The sequence below is a fragment of the Carettochelys insculpta genome, chromosome 14 (genome assembly GCF_033958435.1).
Source record: "Carettochelys insculpta isolate YL-2023 chromosome 14, ASM3395843v1, whole genome shotgun sequence".
Lineage (NCBI taxonomy): Eukaryota > Metazoa > Chordata > Testudines > Carettochelyidae > Carettochelys > Carettochelys insculpta.
Window position 1 is genome coordinate 3,360,621 of NC_134150.1, and position 20,282 is coordinate 3,380,902.

Here is a 20,282-nt window from a genome sequence, read left to right on the forward strand (position 1 = left end):
GGAGCCTGGAACAGATTCTTCCGCGCCTTGAAGGTCCCCGTGACTGGCCCCGAGAGGCGCGGTTTAGCGTCAGCGGCGCGGCGCGTCGCGCACCGTTCCGTCACCAGGGAACTACTTTCCCCTGCAGCCGGAACTACTTTCCCCTCCCGCGGAGGGGCTGTGTTGACGGCGTGTGCGTGCTGCTATGGTAACAGCCATACGCCGAGCCCCGGGGACGGGGAGGGGGCGGGGCGAGGGGAGGAGTTGGAGGGAGCAGGGAGGGGTGAGGAGAATGCGGAGGGCGGGCGGAGTAAACTGGGCGGAGAGACGGGTGAGGCGGGGGAGGGGAGGGAAAGGGGTGGGAAGGGTGAGGAGAATGGGGGAGGGGGGGGAGGGAAAGGGGTGGGAAGGGTGAGGAGAATGGGGGAGGGGAGGGAAAGGGGTGAGAAGGGGGAGGAGAATGGGGGAGGGGAACGCTGGGGGGGGGAGGCTGCAGGGAGACAAGGAAAGGGGTGGGGAGGGAAGAGAGGATGGTGAGATGGAGGCAGAGGGTCTGGCCCTCAATAAGTTTCCCTTGTTCCCTACTGCAGTTTCTTCTTGGTGCCCAGGGGCAGGGAGAAATCCCTGGGCTGGAGGCCTGGTGCATTTTGGGCTGTTGCGATGCTTGAGAGGGCTTATTAAGTTTTCTCCTGCTTCTTACAGCCTTGGCAGCCCCCCCACCCCCCCAGCCTGTCACCCCTGAGTATATGTCTTCTCTGTCCAGAAGATGGACCCAGTCATTGTCCACCTTCCAGGGTTCGATTTTGTTCACCTAATGGAGACGTGCTAAACTGACCTATCCGAGGTCAACAGTTGACCCTTGTACACTTCAACCTCAGGTGAAGTACCATTTGGATGCTGGAAAGTGTGTGGACGCACTGGACAACTAATAAGAAAATGGGCAGGATCTGAAAAAGTGGATCGGTCCCATGAAAGCTCATCACCTAATAAATTGTTCTGTTAGTCTTTAAAGTGCTACTGGACGGCTTTTGTGTTTTGACAGAATACAGACTAACGTGCCTAGCTCTCTGTCACAGGGGCAGGACAGTGCAGGTCACAGGTTTAAAAGGAGGGTCTCACAAGCAGTAAGGCAGGTATGTGAAGGTCAGTGAAGATGGCCAGGTAAGTCTATGGTAGATAAAAATCAATTCCTGCTACACAGTGGCTGTAGCTGGAATTGCATATGTACAATCACCTTTAAGGTCTAAGGTAGACCTGGCCTTACTTTCCCCCTTGTGCTGGAGGTCTCACTGTTATCCTCTTCTGCTGCTTCTTTGTGGGTTTTTTTTTAACCCAAACTTGGCATGTTTAGGGCTTTGCTTATTTGGTTACATTAGCAATTCATTCTCTGCAGCGGGGTAAGCAAACCTTTTACATCAGGCCACTTTTCATCCCTGGAATTAGCAACCTGTCCCATATAATCCAAACTGAAGGAAATTTCAGTTACAGTCATATGAAGAAAAAAAAACTTTCAGTAGGTGTAAGGAAGTACGTATATAACAAGTAAAATCTTTGATAATCAGTATAAATTAATACATATACATAAAAACAGTAACATTTTAATAAGATGGATTTGCTCAAAATCCAGCAACTCATCAGGCAGCACCCTCCCCCTTATACATTTTCACACATCCCCAAAGGGGGGCCATCCCCCACTTTGCACACACCTGTTTTAGCTGACCAAAGCACAAGTAGGCTAGGAGATCGGGGAGGTGAGACCTGATTTAGGGATGGGAGCGTGAGATTTTTAAGATGACATTTTCTTGGTTTTGTTACAAACTATTTTAAACTCCAATACTTGTATAAAGAATTGGGAGAAGAGCTCTTGGGTTGAGTATTCAGCAGCCCCTTCTTCTTTAAGAGCTGAGAGCATTCCAATTTACAACTGTGAAGATGTTTTCACTGCGCAGAAAATCTACCTGACCAGGGTCGATCTTCTGGGGTTCTATTTTGCACACGTAATAGGGACATGTGAAATCTACCTTTCAGGGGTTGACAGTTGATCCCTGTACTCCTCAATATCTCGAGGTTTAAGGGAGGTCAACAGGAGAGTTTCTCCCATTGAGCTCCCTCAGTGAGGGCAACCAAGTAAGTTGATTGTTGATAAGTTGTTTCTAGCTATGCAATTGCCATAGCTAAAACTGTGTATCTGCAAATCAACCTTAATGTCTAGTGTTGACCGGCCTTCCATGGATGGTGAACTGGCTGGCATGGTGTCAGGCTGGGACATGGGGCAGCTAACAGGGAGTTCGCCTGGGAGTTCACCTTGGAACAGGGAGCCCTATACCTGTTGCCTTTTTCTAATATATTGTGCCTTCAAGGCAGCACTAGAAACATCTAGGGAAACTCTCTGAAGAAAGTAGACATGTCACCATCCATTTTATCCCTGAGAAGTCTGCTGTTGTGACCTGCACACCATGTGCCATGTTTGTCTTCCTCCCAGATGACAAAGTATTTTGTATGTTCCAAGTGCAAGCTGGTTGCCATTTTGGAAGAGAAGGTTAGAGGACTTGTGACCCTAATATCAACCCTCAGGTCCATCAGGGAAGGTAAAGACAAAACAAGAAAGAGAACTGAAAGCCTGTTACATCCAGGAGAAGAAAACCAATTCAGGTCTCTCCAATTCCAGTGGAGTTAAGCAACCACTTTCAGCATCTCTGCATATGTGATATGGTGGAGATAGCTGGGGCAGATACTTCACAGGGAATGGATGAGAGGAAGACCCCACCGATTGCAAAGCATGGGATGTGCATTCCTAGGGATGGGGTTCTACGACCACCATCCTTAAGATAAGATGGGTGGTAGTGGTCGGGGACTCCCTCATAAAAGGGACAGAGTCATCCACCTGCTGTCCAGACCTAAAATCCTGGCAAGTCTGCTGCTTACCAGAAAGCTTGAATCCGGGATGTTACAGAGTCTCTTCCAAAAAATCAAACCTGCAGACTCTTACCCCTTCCTTTTTCTCCATGTAGGAACTAATGATACAGCCAAAAGTGACCTTGATGAGATCACTGCGGATTATGTAATCCTAGGAAGAAAGATCATGGAATATGAAGCACAAGTGATGTTTTTGTCCATCCTCCCTGTGGAAGGAAGGGGTCAAATTGCTGAGATAAATGTGTGGTTGTGTACGTGGTGTTGCAGAGAAGGATTTGGTTTCTTCAACCTTAGGATTCTGTTTCATGAACAAGGATTGCTAAGAGGAGACAGGATCCATCTAACAAAGAGAGGAAAGAGCATCTTTGTGGGCAGGCTTGCAAACCTAGCGAGGAGGGCTTTAAACTAGGTATGCCGGGGGACAGTGACACAAGCCCTGAGGTAAAGGAGGAAGGAGTAGGGAACAACAAAGTAGGATTTCTGGGTGAAGAAGAGAAAGTGGGCCAATCTGCCACTTCTCTAAGGTGCCTGTACACAAATGCAAGAAGCCTGGAAAACAAACAGGAAGAATTAGAAGCCCTGGCACAGTCAAAGAAGTATGAGGTCGTTGGAATAACAGAGACTTGGTGGAGTGATTCACATAACTGGAGCACGGTCATGGAAGGGTATAAACTGTTTAGGAAGGACAGGCAGGGGAGAAAAGGAGGAGGAGTTGTACTCTCTGTGGGGGAGCAGTATGATTGCTCAGAGCTCCAGTATAAGGAGGGAGAAAATCTACTTGAGTATATTTGGGTTAAGCTTAGAGGCAGAAGCAACAGAGGTGATGTTGTAGTTGGTGTTTGCTATAGGCCGCCAGATCAGGGAGATGAGGATTTCTTCAGACAGCTAAGAGATGCTTCCAAATCACAGGCCCCAGTTTTCATGGGAGACTTCAATCATCCAGACATTTGTTGGGAGACCAATACAGCAACACACAGAAAGTCCAGTAAGTTTTTGGAGAATAATGTTGATAACTTCTTGGTGCAAGTGCTGGTGGAACCGACCAGGGGCCATGCACAGCTTGACCTGCTGCTCACAAACAGGGAAGAACTAGTAGGAGAAAGAAGTGGGTGGCAACGCCCATGAGATGGTAGACTTCAGGATTCTGACAAAAGGAAGAAAGGTGAGCAGTAAAATACAGACCCTTGATTTCAGAAGAGCAGACTTTGACTCCCTGAGAGAACTGATAGGCAGGATCCCTTGGAAAACGAAGATGAAGGGGAAAAGAGTTCAGGAGATCTGGCAGTATTTTAAAGAAGTCTTACTGAAGGCACAGGAACAAAGCATCCCACTGCATTGTAAGAAATGCAAATATGGTAGGCAACCAGCTTGGCTTAATAGGGAAATCCTTGGTCAGCTTAACTCAAAAAGGATGGTTATAAGAAGTGGAAATGTGGACAGTTGACTAAGGAGGAGTACAAATAAATGGCTGGAGAATGCCAGGCAGTAATCAGGAAAGCAAAAGCACAATTCGAACTGCAGCTGGCAATGGATGTGAAGAGTAACAAGAAGGGTTTCTACAGGCATGTGAACAATAAGAGGATTATCAAGGAAGGTGTGGGGCCGTTACTGGATGAGAGAGGTAACCTCGTGATAGATGATGTAAGAAAAGCTGAAGTACTCAATGCTTTTTATGCTTCAGTCTTCACAGACAAGGACAGCTCCCACGCTACAGTGCTAGACAATGCAGGATGGGAAGGTGGAGGGCATCCATCAGTGGGGAAGGAATGAGTTGGGAGCTACCTAGAAAAACTAAATGTGCACCAATGCATGGGTCTGGATTTAATGCACCCAAGGATACTGAGGGAATTGGCAGATGTCATTGCCAAGCCTTTGGCCATTATCTCTGAAGACTCTTGGAAATTGGGATTGATCCTGGATGATTGGAAAAAAGCAATTGTGGTGCTGATCTTTAAAAAAGGAAAGAAGGCCAATTCAGGGAACTGGGGAAATAATGGAGAGGATCCTCAAGGAATCCATTTTGGAGCACTTGGAAGAGGGGAAAGTGATCAAAAGTAGTCAACATGGATTCACCAAGGGCAAGTCATGCCTAGCCAATCTGATGAGCTTCTATGATGAGGTAACAGCCTGTGTGGACGTGACTTCAGCAAAGCTTTTGATATGGTCTCCCACAACATTCTTGCCCATAAGTTAAGGAAGTATGGATTGGATACATGGACTATAAAATGGATAGAAAGCTGGCTTCATGGTCGGGCCCAACGAGTAGTGGTCAATGGCTCAATATCTGGATGGTGGTTGGTTTCAAATGGAGTGCCCCAAGGCTTAGTTCTGGGGCTGGTGGTGTTCAACATCTTTATTAATGACTTGGATGAGGAACTGGATTACATCCTCAGCAAGTTTGCGAATGACACTAAGCTGGCAGGGGGAGTAGATAGGTTAGACAGTTGGGATGGGATCCAGAGTGACCTGGATAAATTGGAGGATTGGCCAAAAGAAATTTGATGCGATTCACCAAGAAGTGTAGAGTCCTGCACTTGGGACAGAAGAATCCCAACCATTGTTATGGGCTAGGGACTGACTGACTAAGCAGCAGTACATCGGAAAGGGACCTAGGGATTATGGTGGAGGAAAGGCTCGATATAAGTCAACAGTGTGCCCTTACAGCCAAGAAGACTAACAGCATATTGGTGTACATTAGGAGGAGCATTTCATGCAGATACAGAGAAGTTGTTGTTCCCCTCTGTTCGGCACTGCTGAGGCCACATCTAGAATATTTTGTCCAGTTTTGGGGCCCCCAGTATAGAAAGGATGTGGATGTGCTGGAGCAGGTTCAGCTGAGGGCAACGAAAATAATTAAGGGGCTGGAGCACATGACCTATGAGGAGAGGCTGATAGATTTGGACTTATTTAGTTGGAGAAGAGAAGACTGAGGGGTGATTTAATAGCAGCCTCCAGCTTCCTGAACGGGAGCTCTAAAGAAGATGCAGAGAAACTGTTCTCAGTGGTATCAGATGGCAGAACAAGGAGCAATGGTCTGAAGTTATTGAAGGAGAGGAGTGGGTTGGATATTATGAAAAAGTACTTTACCAGGAGGGTGGTGAAGCACTGGAGTGTGTTGCCTAGAGAGGTGGTGGATTCTCCATCCCTCAAGGATTTTAAGTCCTGGCTGGACAAGGTCCTGGCTGGGATGACTTAGCTGGGGTTGATCCTGCTTGAAGCAGGGGCCTGGACTCGATGACCTCCTGAGGTCCCTTCCCCCCTATGATTCTATGGGTGGAATCTGTTCTGCCCCAGAAGGGTAGTGGAGCAAAAGAGCTTTCCCATCTTGCTTGTCTAAGCCAAAACTGGCTGGAGCCTGAATCATGTGAAGCTCAGTCACATGGGGGCACTACTTGGCTGAGTGGGGGCACCACCATGTCCATCACCCTTTACAGTGTTCTCTGTCAGCTGGGTGCTTGTGCAGCCTAGTAATGATCAAAGATCACAGCTCGACTTTCAAACCCCAGCCTGAGTTTCAGCAGATAGCAGAAAACATTTTCCCCCCATCTCACTTCTAAATAAGCAAATTTGCTCAGGAATCACTGGACAATGCTAAATTTGGAAGCCCCAAATTGGCATTTTTCTATTTTTTTCCAGGTAGAACCATACTTGCAGTTATTAGAGTTTGCCTTTCATTGCATCAAACACATGTGTATTTCACATCTTTGTAACCAATTTTTTTAAGCAATCCAACGAGATCTCGGTTGTGAATTTCATCTTGAAATAGTATTTCTAAGAAAAAAAAATTAAGCTCCCAAAATAATGAAGATGGGCATCTTTATCAACAGCCAAAGACAAACAAGATATGAGGGCAAGATCTAAATTAATTAGGGCCTTGATCCCACAACTACTTACAAGCATTCCTAACTTTACACACCTGAGCAATTCCATTGGCTTTAATGGACAGTTTACAGCTGCAAAACCCGTGTAAGTCAATTGGAGTATGTCAATTTCAGTTGCCTTTAGATCTAGCCTGCTTAAAGTTGAGCACATCAATCTTTGCAAGATGAGGGTCCTAAGTGGCTATTTCTTCTGCAGTCATAGTCTCCTATGGTCACATTTCTCAAAAAGAGAACATGAACCCCAGCATCCCCCACGGGTAACTAAAAACACACCAAAAGCAATAACACATTATTTAAAAATTATAACTATATTTAGTCAATTGGTTAGAGTACAAACACTTTATACAACACAGGTAAATAAATTACTCCATAAATCCAATCTGTTAATACATAAGATTAGAGCAAATATACAGCTGCCATTCCTGACTATCCCAACCAGTCATTCATCCACCGTGCAGATGCTGTCCATGCACACATCTTACTGTGCTAGCTGTTTTGCAGGAGCAATATACATGGAAACATTTTATGTTTTCTCGGTGAATTCTAAAGAAAAACATTCAAGGCAATTTCAACTGTTATCCAAAGCACCTTCATTCTCTCTCCTCCTCCCAAGAGATGTTTAATACAGAAAAGGATGCTAAAAACAGGCATAACAAACAGTCACCCAACAGAATGCTGATGTGTGTCAATACTGAAGGCTGGAATTTGTAAAGAAGCTGAAGGGAGGTAGACAAATCTCCAACACCCATGGCATTTCACTGGGATTTAGGCACCCAGCTCCTTTCAGCACCTTTGAAACTCCCAGCCCAAGAGTGCCCTGGCAAGAAAGCTATTTTAATTTGTGTCTCAGTGTTGCACCTGTTGACTTCACTACAGCAGGAACAAGCCCCTGGTCTCCTGCTGTACAAACCTGGGCCCTGATCCTGCAGGCTTCCCAGGACCCTGTGTCTGGGTAGAGCCTAGATAGGCATAGGCGTCTGCCCAATGAGCTGAATCAGGGCCTTATGGCGTGCCAGGCCAGGCACCTTCACACTTAATTCTGTGACCATTGAAAACAGCAAATGTCTCCAAGTCTATCTGATCACCAGAGAAGCTGTTAGTCTATAACTCTCTCCTGTTCATTTCCAATGGGTGTGGGAACTAGATTTTGGCAACTGTGCACTGGTTTCTATTATGTTTTTTTTTTTTTTTTTTTTAAATTAAATATGCTAGGAAGAGGCCTCCGTCCTGGCAGAATCCTGTGGCTCAGACAGTAAACAGGAGGCCATTCAAATATTTTTTTTCCTTGTAGAGCACCCTAGAGACTTGATGACTTTCAAGGTGGTGACACCCTCAGGAACCCTCTAAAATGCTGGCACAAGACATGTCAAATCTAGGTGCCCCTCTGAAATCCAACGATGCTGGTCATGTTTACTGAGAGGAATTATCAATATACTAAATCCTTCCCATCAATAATTATTTATCTATTGCTTCTCCTAATCAGACACGCACTTCATAGTGCCTTGTAAATGCCTCGGGAGTGAGGGTATGATCCAAAGTCCACTAAAATCAATGGGAATCTTTCCATTGACTTGGATGGGCTGGGGATCAAGCCCTGGCTGTGAAGGTCTACAAGAAGTAATCTTAACAGGAGCTTTTTTTTTTTTTTTTTTAAAAACAGAGTAAGTGGGAGTTCTCTCTTCCCCATGAAGAGATGTTACATGCTTATTGTTCCAGGACTAGCATCACTGTTGGGCAAAACAAAGCCCTTTGCATTATCTTGACTAGCCCCTGTACCATTCTTTGAAAAGTAAGGAGCCAAATCTGTAGGCCAGACAAAACTCAACATCTTGTCAAGAGAGACCCAGAATATTTTTCATCCACCTCTTCCATTGGCTAGTTAATTCAATCTGTTGCATGTTTTTCAATACCTTGCTCTCAGCTCACAACTCGTCTGGAAGTATGTTTTTACTTCCAGATCACCTTTATGCGGAATGGGCAGGAAGCTATATCTTTTACTCTTTGTGTTTGTCAACTGGAAGCTATGCTGATATAACTGGAGGAACACATCTGTGGTGGTGAAGAGACACATTTTCCTTGAGCTAAAAAAAAAGTCATCATGAAGCTGACATGGTGCAGAAAAGCCACAAAAGTGGTTTTGAGCGTGATCATCAATCACTCAATGAAGAACAGCCAGCATGACCCACCGTTATTTCTAAGGGGGTTTGCTGCACCAGGATCTGAGCTTCTCTGCCACTGAGTCTGCAAAAAGACTGAGCTGAGAGGAAGAGAGAAACAAGAGCAGATGAACTCAGAAACCCTGCTTTCAATCCACGAACCCTAGCAATAATGGAGAAAACAAATACAGATGGATGAGAATCCATAATATACCATACCACAACGAGATCATGGATTTAAGGGGCCAAACTAGCAGAGCAAATCTAGAGCATGATGGTACCAGAATCACACAGCACATTTCCTGGGGGACCTTTTTAAACCGTGTGGGGCTTGGACTTTAAGGTACGACGCTTTTCAAGCCAATAGAACAGTTAGCGTAACAGATGCGGCAGACTTTCAGAGTGATGTTTCCAGTACGAAAATTAGATTGCTCTTTAGCTTTACATGGTAACAAATCATTTTGCAAAAACTTAAATATTCTCCCCTCCCCATGCATCATTCCTGCCCTGGGAAGTTTAAGAACCTGTTAAATTGTATACTGGTGGCAAGAGGTGACAAAATAGCAAGTCACCATTCAAATCATATAGAACTTTAACTAATTACGAGGCCTTTGCTTTTGCCTGTTTAATACCAAAGAGACGGTTGTGAAAACTTTTCCTGGGGAAAGTAGGTCACTGAAAAATGCTGCTGTGGTCAATAGAGTCTTGAGTTCTATACTTTGTCTTAACCTTGGGGAAGGGACTGAAGAAAAGGGAAATCATCAGGGCAGATTTTGACTGCATCACCCATGCCGAGTATCATCTGACCTCCATGAAAGGTCTCGTCGACTGCAATGGAGTAAGACTGTACTCACCATGGGGAAAAGAATCAGAAGGTAGATCCAGCTCTACAAAAGGTATTTAAGCACCTTAACTCCATGGATTTCAGCTTGGGAGTACCTTTGAGAAGCTGAGCACTACCACCTAATTTGTTTCCCACCATCATGGAGAAGACAAGAGAGGGGACACCACTGCGTTCCAGGCTTGTAATGACACCAGACACACACTGGATGTGTGTCAGAACCTTAGTCTGCACTTTTCATAACATCAAGGTAAAACAGTGGCTCTGTTTCAACCTCTTTTGCACTTTATAAAGCAGAACAACTTGAAAACTAGAATATGCTTCTCAGATCTCAGCAGCAATGGCTGTTTGGAGATAAAGTCGAACCGCATGACCACACAGGAATGGGTGAGAGCCCATCCATTGAGCAAGCCAAGAAAAGAATGTTGAAGGAAATAAGTGTATGGAGCATGAAGGCAGGAGCAGTCAACAGGCTCCTTGCAATGAAAATCTTGGACACTGGAAGATGGCAGGTGAGAGAATGGATGTTCTGGACTTGCTGAATTTTGACTACCACAGATGCTCAGAAAGCAGAGATTGGGACAAGGCAGAGAAGGTGTATTTGTCACTGGACAAGAGCTCAGTTAAAAAGGGGCAGTGTCAAGTTGTCCAAGTTCCAAAATCTGACCTATTTAAAAAAATCAATCCAAGCTAGAGGGACATTCTCTCTTCTTAAGTCCAACTCTTTCCTCTTCAATCCACTTGGTTGCTGAATTTTTATGATTTTTTTTTTAGACCATATCTCAGTTTCACTGAACCCATGCAAAAAGAAAGATCACCCTCCACGCCGCCTATCCATACAGATCTAGCCCTGTGGGGACACTGACAAGGGCGGGAGGCGAAGAGGATGGAAATCACGTTTGCCTGTGCAGGACTGGAAAAGACAAGCAACTTGAGGAAGGAAAAGGCTCAGTGTTTTGACACACGGAAGACAACAAGCAGCTGGAAAAGAACATGAACATTTTATTGTTGGAATTTCTGAGGGTTTTACAAATAATGGAGCCTCAAAAAAAAATTCGATCATAAAAAGAAGTCAATGGTGACCCTTTAAAGACAGGCAGTTGAGGATGTATCTGACAGGGAATATGAAAGGATGAGTAGAAGGAAGTTTTCAGAGAAAGGTGAGTGAGGAGATGGAGGCTGGAATGCATTAGGAAGCCACTGTCCAACACAGATTGGTATATTGAAAATAGACATCTCTGCTGCTTGTATAGCACCCTGTGTGGATGATGCCCCAAGTTTCTTTCCCAGGGCCGGGCTGTTCTAACAAGGTGATGGTAGGCAAAAAAGGAGGTGTAGGTTGGATTTAAACATGATAGGAGTCAGGTTACCAAAGCTACAAGGCACTACAAGAAGTACAATGCTGGGGTAGCCAGGCCACATTTGTGCTGTGCCGGTGCAGATGGAACCATCTTTGAACAGGTGTGACTGATCTGGCAAATTGTTTCATTCTAGGTACAAAGGCAAGCCTGATGCATGTTTTTAACTGCATGGAGGGAACTGGTATAGTGTAGATGGACCTCCAACAGCAATATCTATTAGTCCTTAAATGAGGTCTCTATTCCGCCACCAAACCCCAGATCAGGTGAACCCTACTGGAGCCTAGAGGTAACAAACACACCTTGTTTATTTCAGTTCCTTCCAGTGATGTTCTCTGCTGGATCCCAAGGCATCAGACGTTCATTTGTCCTCAACCTGGAACAAGCTCATTGTTGCTCATTACATGTAGATGTACTTCGTACTCTACCCTGGAAACCGATGCTCGCGACGGCTTGCAACAATGAGGTTCTGCTTTACCACCTCAGCGAACTGAGCTACCGCACAGTCCTGTGTATGAGCTATAGCCACAACCCAAATGAACACCAGGGTGTGACCATGTTCCTTGTGACCCCAGAAGCCAGCTTCACTTCCTGGAATCAACAGCCAAGAGGCTAGAAGATGGGACTAGGATTAATAGCTAGGGATGGACAGATTGTCTCTGGGGACGAAGACATCTCCAGGGAGTCAGGACCCTTCCTCACCAGCTCTGAGGCCCCAAAGAAGGAAGCACAGCTAGCACATATTCTTGGGAACGCACAACTAGGAGGTTGGTAAGTGGGGAGGGGCAGAAGAGACAGCACATTATAGGCAGAGAGTCCATTTTAATATCCCACCTGCGTATTCCACCCTCAGTGCCCAGCATGTCCCTAGACGAACTCACACGTGGAAACAGACAATAAATACATCCTTTATATACACACGCTCACATACATAGCACCACTTCTATAAGGCTGCAAAGAAACTAACCGGACATTACAGGGGGGTGCTTGTTATAAAGAGGTATTTATAATGAGCTTCCAAAGAGCCAGGAGACAAAACATATAGCAGATGGCCTTACATCAGAGGTAGCCTTACAAGAGACAGCTTCAGTACCAGGGCGCTGGATAAAACTATGCCAGGGGACCCAGAGGCAGAGCAGGTCAGAGAAAAGACATGACAAAGTGGAACTGGACTCCTGCTGAGATTTTAAAAAGCAGCTTCAAGCGTCCGGGTTTGTTAACATCAAGCTACTTGGCTCGGAAACTCTGCCTGCCCATGGAAGAGACCCGGCTCGGATAAACACTTGATGACTGAGCAGGTGACAAGCTGGCTGCCATAACAGGGATCTCTACCTTAACCAAGGGCATCAGGAAAGGCAAGTGGCACCACCAGTGGCAGGAAGGTGCTTGGAGGGGTGGTTAGCGGGATGGAAGGAAGCCCTGGTTCAATTTGCTGCCTGGACTGAGGTGCAGCTGGACACAGCAGCAGGCCAAGGAGGAAGCCAGAAGCCCTCCAGGGAGCAATCACGAACGAGGAAGCCCTGCAGGCACTGTTGGTTCTGTCCCTCGGTGCTTGCAGGAGAGTGGGAGGCACCCAGTGGCCCCCACAGAGAACCATGGGAGTAGGGAATCCATTGTGATTAGGAGAACAAGAATGATCCTCTCTGCTGCCCAGAGGACTGAAGTCACCCATTGTCCCCCCATGTGGGAGTGTTGGTGCAAATAGGGCCTACTTCATCCCAGCTAGTTTGAAAAAAGATCTCCTGGCAGCCAGACCTTGAACTGTACTTGCAAGGGCCTCTCTTGATTATGGGATCTCTTGAGAAGCCCCACTAGCAGCTGAAGGAGAGAGAGAGCTGGAAAAAGGGGATACTACCAAAAGGTGGCAGCCAGCTTCACCTTCTTGTGAGGAGCAGACACCACATCAAGCATCTAGTGTTTATCCAGGCCCCCAAAGGAGCAGGACATCGAGGGAAAGATGCTAGGCCCAGGGTGGAGTTTTCCTTCTCCTCTCTAGACTAACAGATTTTTTTGGTGCAGAAGCTTTTGTGGGCAAACACCCACTTGGTTAGATACACGCATCTGACAAAGTGGGTCTGTGTCCATGAAAACTTAGGTGCCAAAAAGCCTGTTAAGTCTATAAGGTGCCACAGTGGTTGTTTATGCAGATCCAGACTAACATGGCTCCCGCTCTGATACTTGCCTCCTCTTCTCTGTTAGCCCACCCAGCCGTTGGGAGGCGGCAGGCTTGACCCTGCCCTTGCCCTTCAGATGATTTTGTCTTTCCCCACAGAAAAACAATCAAATGGCAGAGACAGCCCCAGGAAGGGCTCTGACCAGCTCCAACACCTGCCCTGCTGGGGGGCACGCCCCAGGGCTCCTTCCATACTGAATACTCGCCATACATTTCTTTTAAAACTTTTATTCAATAATATAGAATTCCTTTCATTAGAATATAGAACTGTCCATCATGCCGGATTTTCCCCCCTGCTGTTCCCCCTCCCTGCTGTGTCAAGTCTGGAGCCAGCTAGTTAAATACATCACGCTGGGGTTCAGAGGGGGCAAAGGTCAGCATGGAGGTGGGGGGGGGGGGAGCAACATTAGCCAACAACCGTTTTGCATACCCTTCACATTTTCCATGCGTTCTGGGTCAGGAAGAGGTCAACAGGAAGTCAAAGGCAGAGGAACCTTTTACATTCAGAAGTAAGGTTTGTGTTTATAAACTGGTGGGTGCCCCAGAGCCCGTGTGGTTCCGGGTCTCGTCACTTGCCGCCACAACGCCATCTGGCCGCCAGCTCTGTACACACGCTGATAAGACGTTGGATTTGGTTCTTGTTCTGCTTATGGAAAGTTGGGAGGAACGGCATCAGACCTGAGGAGAGATGGGAGGAGGGAAGTGAGCACCAGACATGAGCTGCAGTGGAAGCCACTGTGTTGCCAGAACTTTTTCCTTCTTCAGCACCTGCGGGATGAAGCACAGGGCCAAAGACAGACATGCTCTAACCCTTCTCCCTCAATCTGATTCCCTCCACAGGCATGGACAGGTCACGGATCCTTTGAGACTCAGTTTCCCTATCTGTAAAGGGATAATGCTGACCTAGCTCCCAAGAGTGGTGTGAGGTGTATGTGGCATACCTAGAGTGCTCTGAAGAGGTCATCCCAGGAGAAGTGCTAAGTTGATATTGCATGGAAGACGAGTGAATCAAAATCTGCTTTTCCCCCAGCCTCTCATATTGGCTAGCAATGTTCCCCCCATAATGCTTTTACCAGCGGCAGGTAAGTCTCTTCATGACCCCCAACATGTTATCTCACCCTCCACTTGTATACCTGGATCACACCTCTCTGGAACCAGTGCACAATGTGCTCCCAGACACATCTCAAGAGCACCCCACCAAGCTCGGCCTCTGAACACCAGCCCCCCTGCAAGAAGTTGTACCAACAGGCCAGAATTTTCACAGTACATTAGTGAGCTCACCCTGACATAGAGCCACATCTAAGCAACTTTCATGAGCAAGCAGGATGGATGTGTTCCAGGCCCTCTCTTGCCCCCTTTCCTAAGGAGCTTCTTATCTCCTCCTCCGGATGCAGGGGAAGGGTTTTTGCTACTGACCAGGGAGAAGTGGCATTTCCAGCTCGTGGTAGCTCAAGGGGAGGAGCACCCGAGGAAGCTAGAGTTGTGCGTTCACACATACTGCACACCGTGCAATACAAAAAGCAAAAGGATGCTTTCGTTACAGTTCCAAGATGTTTCCACCAGAACCACAATTCTGGTCCGTCTTCTCATTTCCTTTTGGGTTGAGGCCATGCAAATTTAGTCTCAACCCCAGCTTCCAGGCAGGGGGAATGGTGGCACGGAGTTGAATCTGTCAGATGGCTGGGGCAAGTGGCTCATCCGTTCTATACCCCACAGGTCCCTTTCATTAAGGCGGGAACATGGCTTCTCTTCCTAACTCCCCTTAAGTTTGGAAAGCGTTGCTGAGATCTTCAGAGAGACGGTCCTGACAGAGGACAAGGTGTGTGCTGCATGTCAGTAGGATTGTGCCAGAGAAGAACATGAGGAGGTCTCCACACCTACCCAAGGAAGGACAGAAGCAGTGTCTTATGACCCTGGATCACTCCCAACCTTCCCTGCCTACTCAAAGACTCCACCTCTTTTCTCTCTTCAGATTAAGGGTGTGTCTATACCATTGGGAAAATTGACACAGTCAGGGTTAACTTCCAGAGTTCGATTTCATGCACCTGGTAGAGAAGCAGGAAAATCAAACCAGCTGAGGATGGCAGCCGATTCCTATACTCCTCATTCACACAAGGAGTAAGGAAGGTCAATGGGAGAATCTCGACCATTGACCCCCCTCTGTGGACGGTTAGGTAAGTCAATAAGTTGATGCTAGCTGCATGACTGAGTATCTGCAATCAGCTTACCTGCCTAGTATAGACCAAGCCTACAAAAACAACACTGGGTGAAGATTCTACATCCCTCCCTCATTTGTTATCAATCTAAAGCACAGGGCCTAGTAATGGCCATGAGAATCATCTGCATAAATAACAGCTTGCCCCCACTGCTACAAGAATCGTAATCCTCTGCTTTTCGCAAATGGCCACACTGAAGGGCCAGGGTCAGGAGAGGGCTCTGCCCGGTAAGGGCCAGTAGCCTTGATCAGACTCTCCCATCAGCCTCCCAGAAGAGGAAGGTACCTGACAACAGGTAGGTGCTGCAGCTGTGCAGTAGGAGAGAGAGAGATAGGCAGGGAGCTTGTTTCTGGCAGCTGAAATGTCTACAGAACCCCATCCACCTCCCCTGACAGACAGAGCCTCCTCTTGCCCCATGTCCTTCAGCCCAGCCCCCTCAGCTTCTCATGTTATCACCCCCGACTTTGAAAGCTTCTGGTATACATCTTGGATACTCAAACTTGGGGCTGTGAACACATCAAACAAGGGCTCATTCCATCTGCCAAAAAAGGGAGAAGTGGGTTCCAGAGAAAAGGGAGCAAGCATAGCGATCATCCCAGCATGAAAACAGCTGAGAAGCACTAGGGACAAGTTAAACACCACTTTGGAGGTCCATAATTAACACGAAACCTTCACTTTTGAAATAGTCAGGCTTCCAAGTGCTGGAATCCTCCACCCAGCCATTGCATTAGTGCTCGCACTTAAAGTTCTTACCTTAAACTACGAAAGAAAATGAACATGCAGATTAAGAAATCAGGACTTCAGCTTTGAAAACCAAATGTGTCACATGCCTTCAACTCTTTCTCTGAAGGACCGCTCTAGAAAACAACCCTAAAGTTTCAACTGGGAGGGTCTATCTCTAGTGTAAATAAGCAGCTGCAGCTGGCATAACTCACATTCTGGGCTCTAAAAATTGCAATGCAGATCCACAGCCTGGTGCTTGGGTGCTCAGAATATTTCCCCACTGCACTGTACTAGGGCCCAGGTTCCGGCTCAGGGTTGAATGTTTGCATTGCCCATTTCAGAGCCCCACAACCTGACATGAGCCAGCTGTGAGAGTGTTTTATTGCATTGCAGACATATTCTGAGAGTCCTGCAAGCACAAAAGTTTATTCCCGGGGCATATGAGACTCCCTCTGAACTCAACAGTAGTTGATGTGATTTTTGTGGAGGCTTTCCCAGAATTCCACCTTTGGGCTGGGACCAGGTATGAAAAATATCCGGCCAACAGGAGCTGGGGAGAGTCAGACAGACAGTTCTAACAAAAAGGAAATTGGGATAGACGTTTGAATTTAACCCTAACTACAGGATGCAAAGCCTCAGCTGTTCTGAATTGCTGCATATCATCATAGACTAGAAGACAACAGAAGTTCACACACGTAGATATATTTATTGGTTTCAGTAAATTATACAAATGGATTTGACCTGCTATCAACGCCAATGTAACTTTATTGTAAGATGGAATGCAAACAGGGATGTTTCAAATAGAAACATTCTAACTTTATATTATAAAATAATTAAATATTTGACTGTTCCGGAGAAAGTAATTCAGTGTTTAGATGCTGGTGGTAAAACATTATCTCTGGTTTCTAGGTTTAGAAGGGTACTAGAACTGCTGGATGAAATCACACACAGAACAAACAAACAGAAGAGGCAACAGAGTTGTGGGGCTGAAAAGCCATAAGAATACTACCCCACGCCCGACAGAATTCAGTATCGGGCCCATTACTAACACACTAAGCTCCAGATAAGCAGCTACACAGTCACCCCAAATACCTCCATTCCCACCACCCCACGGCCTCCTGTTCCCACTAGTGCACCCCCAGACACTCTCTCATCTTCTCTGTTCAAGGGCACTGAATTGAAACACTCTGGAATTGTCCTTCTCCTGGCACGAGCTACCACAAGGAAGAGACACAGCCACATCACTACAGTCTTGCAGGGTCAGCTTGCCTGAAGTCTGCGGGAAAGTACTTTTCCTGCTCTTGCCTTTCCATACGAGGCTTATCACATTTCTTCCTCGCAGGAACCTTTTCTGAATGCACCTGCCAGGGTGCTCACTGCTCTCTGAGTGGCACAGAAGGTGGCCATTGGTTTTAAGATCCAAACCAATCCTGGGACACTCTTCCATTGAAACTGAAATGAAGGGGCCAAACTCGGAGCTGGAGAGAGCAGGTGCGACTCCTGGACCTCAGAACTGCATCTGCTTACACCCGGCCTGAATTTGGCCCTACCCATTCCCAGTTCCAAAGGGCTTATGTATGTAGATGCATAGCAGCATCCACTGATGGAACGGCAAGTCTGTCTGGCCAGCAAGAAAGGAAAAGCTCACCTGGGAAGGAAGAGTCATTGCCATGGAAACGTGAACCAGAATCACATGCCAAAAGCTCAGGGTGTCACACACCCCTGGCCCAGAGCTTTGGTACCACAGGTTGAGTGACATTATCCACAACCACCAGAGAGGAACAGAGGTGTTAGCCCGCTAAAGCTCAGATTTCTGCCAACCATAAATGGGGGCTGGGGTAGATCTTGGTTATTCCCTTCACTGGGTGACTGAAGGTTTTGGTTTTTATTTGTAAACATCTTGAATTACCCGTTGTTTTCCAGTCTTCATCGTGCTGCTGTCAGGCCACTGGAGAGCACGGCATTCTCTGAGCTGGGCTGGGACTGCTCCTTCACCACTGGGTCTGCAAGAGACACAAGAATCAGCCAAGGACGGGAAGCAACATTACCACAAGCAATTACCAAAGCTTGGATTTCATGAGGGCTTAAGTTCTCCCAAGGAATCCTCCTGAAAGGGTCACAAGCTTCTGTTAGACTTTGGGGAGCCTGGAATTCCAACTATGAATGACAGCAAGATCCAGAGGGAGGCTCTGAATGGAAGATCCACCTCCCACCTGATCAATAAACCTTCCCTTTTCAGGCCCAGCCACGCAGCTCTGCCCCAGGACTCACAGAAATAGGGGTGCTCCATAGCCTCTTTGGCAGTCAGTCTCTGTTGATGGTCATATCGCAGGAGTTTGTCCAGCAGGTCCAGGACTTCTGGACTGACCAAGTGTCTGTTCTCACTATGGATGAAGTTCTCCCAACGCTTTCGCGAATGCCTACAGCAGAGGAAGGTTCCTCATTGCACACATCAATCTCCAAGTGGCACAGCAGCTACCACCATATCATATGAGCAGTCACCTATCACCCCCCCACACCCACCATCTCCCATATGAATTTAAAGGGTAGTGTTGGAGCTCGTTAGAGCTGCGTACCAGCCATCTCTACATCCAGCATTTCACTAGGGACACCCAACAAGAGGAGCGGCACTCAAGCCTCTTCCTTTACAACCTGGGCTTTTGGCAATCCTGGACTCAAGGGAATTATTCTACAGCCCAACAGAAGAGAGGAGAACTGCATAGTAAGTGTAGCTCTTTCTGAGCAGCATTACAAAGGCCCTTTGCTGCCAAGGGTGCCATTCACTAAAGAACAGACATGAATTCCAAGCATCAAGGAGGACAACTAGGTTCTGTAGCCCGCAACATGCCAGAGATCAGACTAGATCAGGATAGTCCCTCTGGGCCTCAAAGTCTGTGAGGTACAAGGCCTTCAAAATCAGGCTCCCACTGGTGAGAATGTCTTTAGCCGGTCAACCAGCCTTGCAAATTCTACTTGCCAACCCCCATGAGGTGTGTAATTTTACTTTGACAGACCAGTGAGATCATCAGAGACACTTTCAAAGCAACACAGTCAATTCAGCCACATATCTCCTATTAAATTTACTGGCAGATGTAGGATCAAATTCCTTGCCCTCAAAAATATCTACATATCTCTCAATCATCATCCATCATGGGAAAGGATGAGCAAGCAGAGCCTGAGCCTGGGCTGGTGAGTTTGTGATCAGCCTGCAAGACTGAAAGCATGCCACTTCTGGGCTCTAAGGAAAGCAGAGACTGCCGTATGTGGGGTTGGGAACAAGCTTCCCTTCCAAGTTAGAGTGCCAGGGGTCTGGAGGAAATTCTGCCTCTGTCTGCAGGGTGCAGGTGGTGGTCTCTTGGTCAGGGTTTCCCCAACATTGCAGAGTCCATGAGCACTTGTTCACTTTGGTCCCACTCTTTTCTCTCTAAGGCACATAATGATCTAGACCAAAGTGTTACAGCTCACAGGAGACTAATATTGGTGGGTGAGGTTAGCTTGTGGGTGCTGGGTAGTGTTGGTAACCGTGAGAATGCAGGAGGTCAGGCTAACGATCTCCTGGTTGTTCCTGGCATTAACCTGTATGACTGACTCATATGGGATAATTCATAACCTCTATGCTAGGCTTGGCAGTTGCCTCATCTCAAAAATATACCTTGGTATTGGAAAGGGTTCAGAAAAAGGGCAACAAAAATGATCAAGAGTTTGGAATGGACCCCATATGAAGCACATGAAGAAACAGTAAAAGGACTAGGATTTTTTCAGCTAAAAAAGAAAAAAAAAAAAAAGAGACTTGGGGGGATACGACAGAGGTCTATAAAATCATGACTGGTGTGGAAAAAGTGACTAAAGTTATTTAGTTGTTCCCATAACACAAAAACTACGGGGTCACCTAATGAAATTAATGGGTAGAAGGTTCAAAACTAACAAAAGGAAGTTTTTCTTCAAACAGCGCACAGTAGACCTGCGGAACGCCTCACCAGAGGAGGTTGTGGAGACCAAGACCTTAACAGGGTTCAACAAAGAGCTAGATCAATTCATG

General features: G+C 46.7%; 1 protein-coding gene across 1 annotated transcript in view; it reads right to left on the minus strand.

Moving 5' to 3' along the window:
* Nucleotides 1-12,019: 12,019 nt before the first annotated feature.
* CSNK2A2 (casein kinase 2 alpha 2) overlaps nt 12,020-20,282 on the minus strand; it is a 38,045-nt gene continuing 29,782 nt past the window's right edge. The window contains exons 10-12 of the mRNA XM_075008715.1: nt 18,515-18,663; nt 18,153-18,246; nt 12,020-13,982 (exon numbers count right to left, since the gene is read on the minus strand). Of these exons, the coding sequence (XP_074864816.1) occupies nt 18,170-18,246; nt 18,515-18,663 (226 nt within the window). The 3' untranslated portion in view covers nt 12,020-13,982; nt 18,153-18,169. The remainder of the gene's footprint in view (nt 13,983-18,152; nt 18,247-18,514; nt 18,664-20,282) is intronic.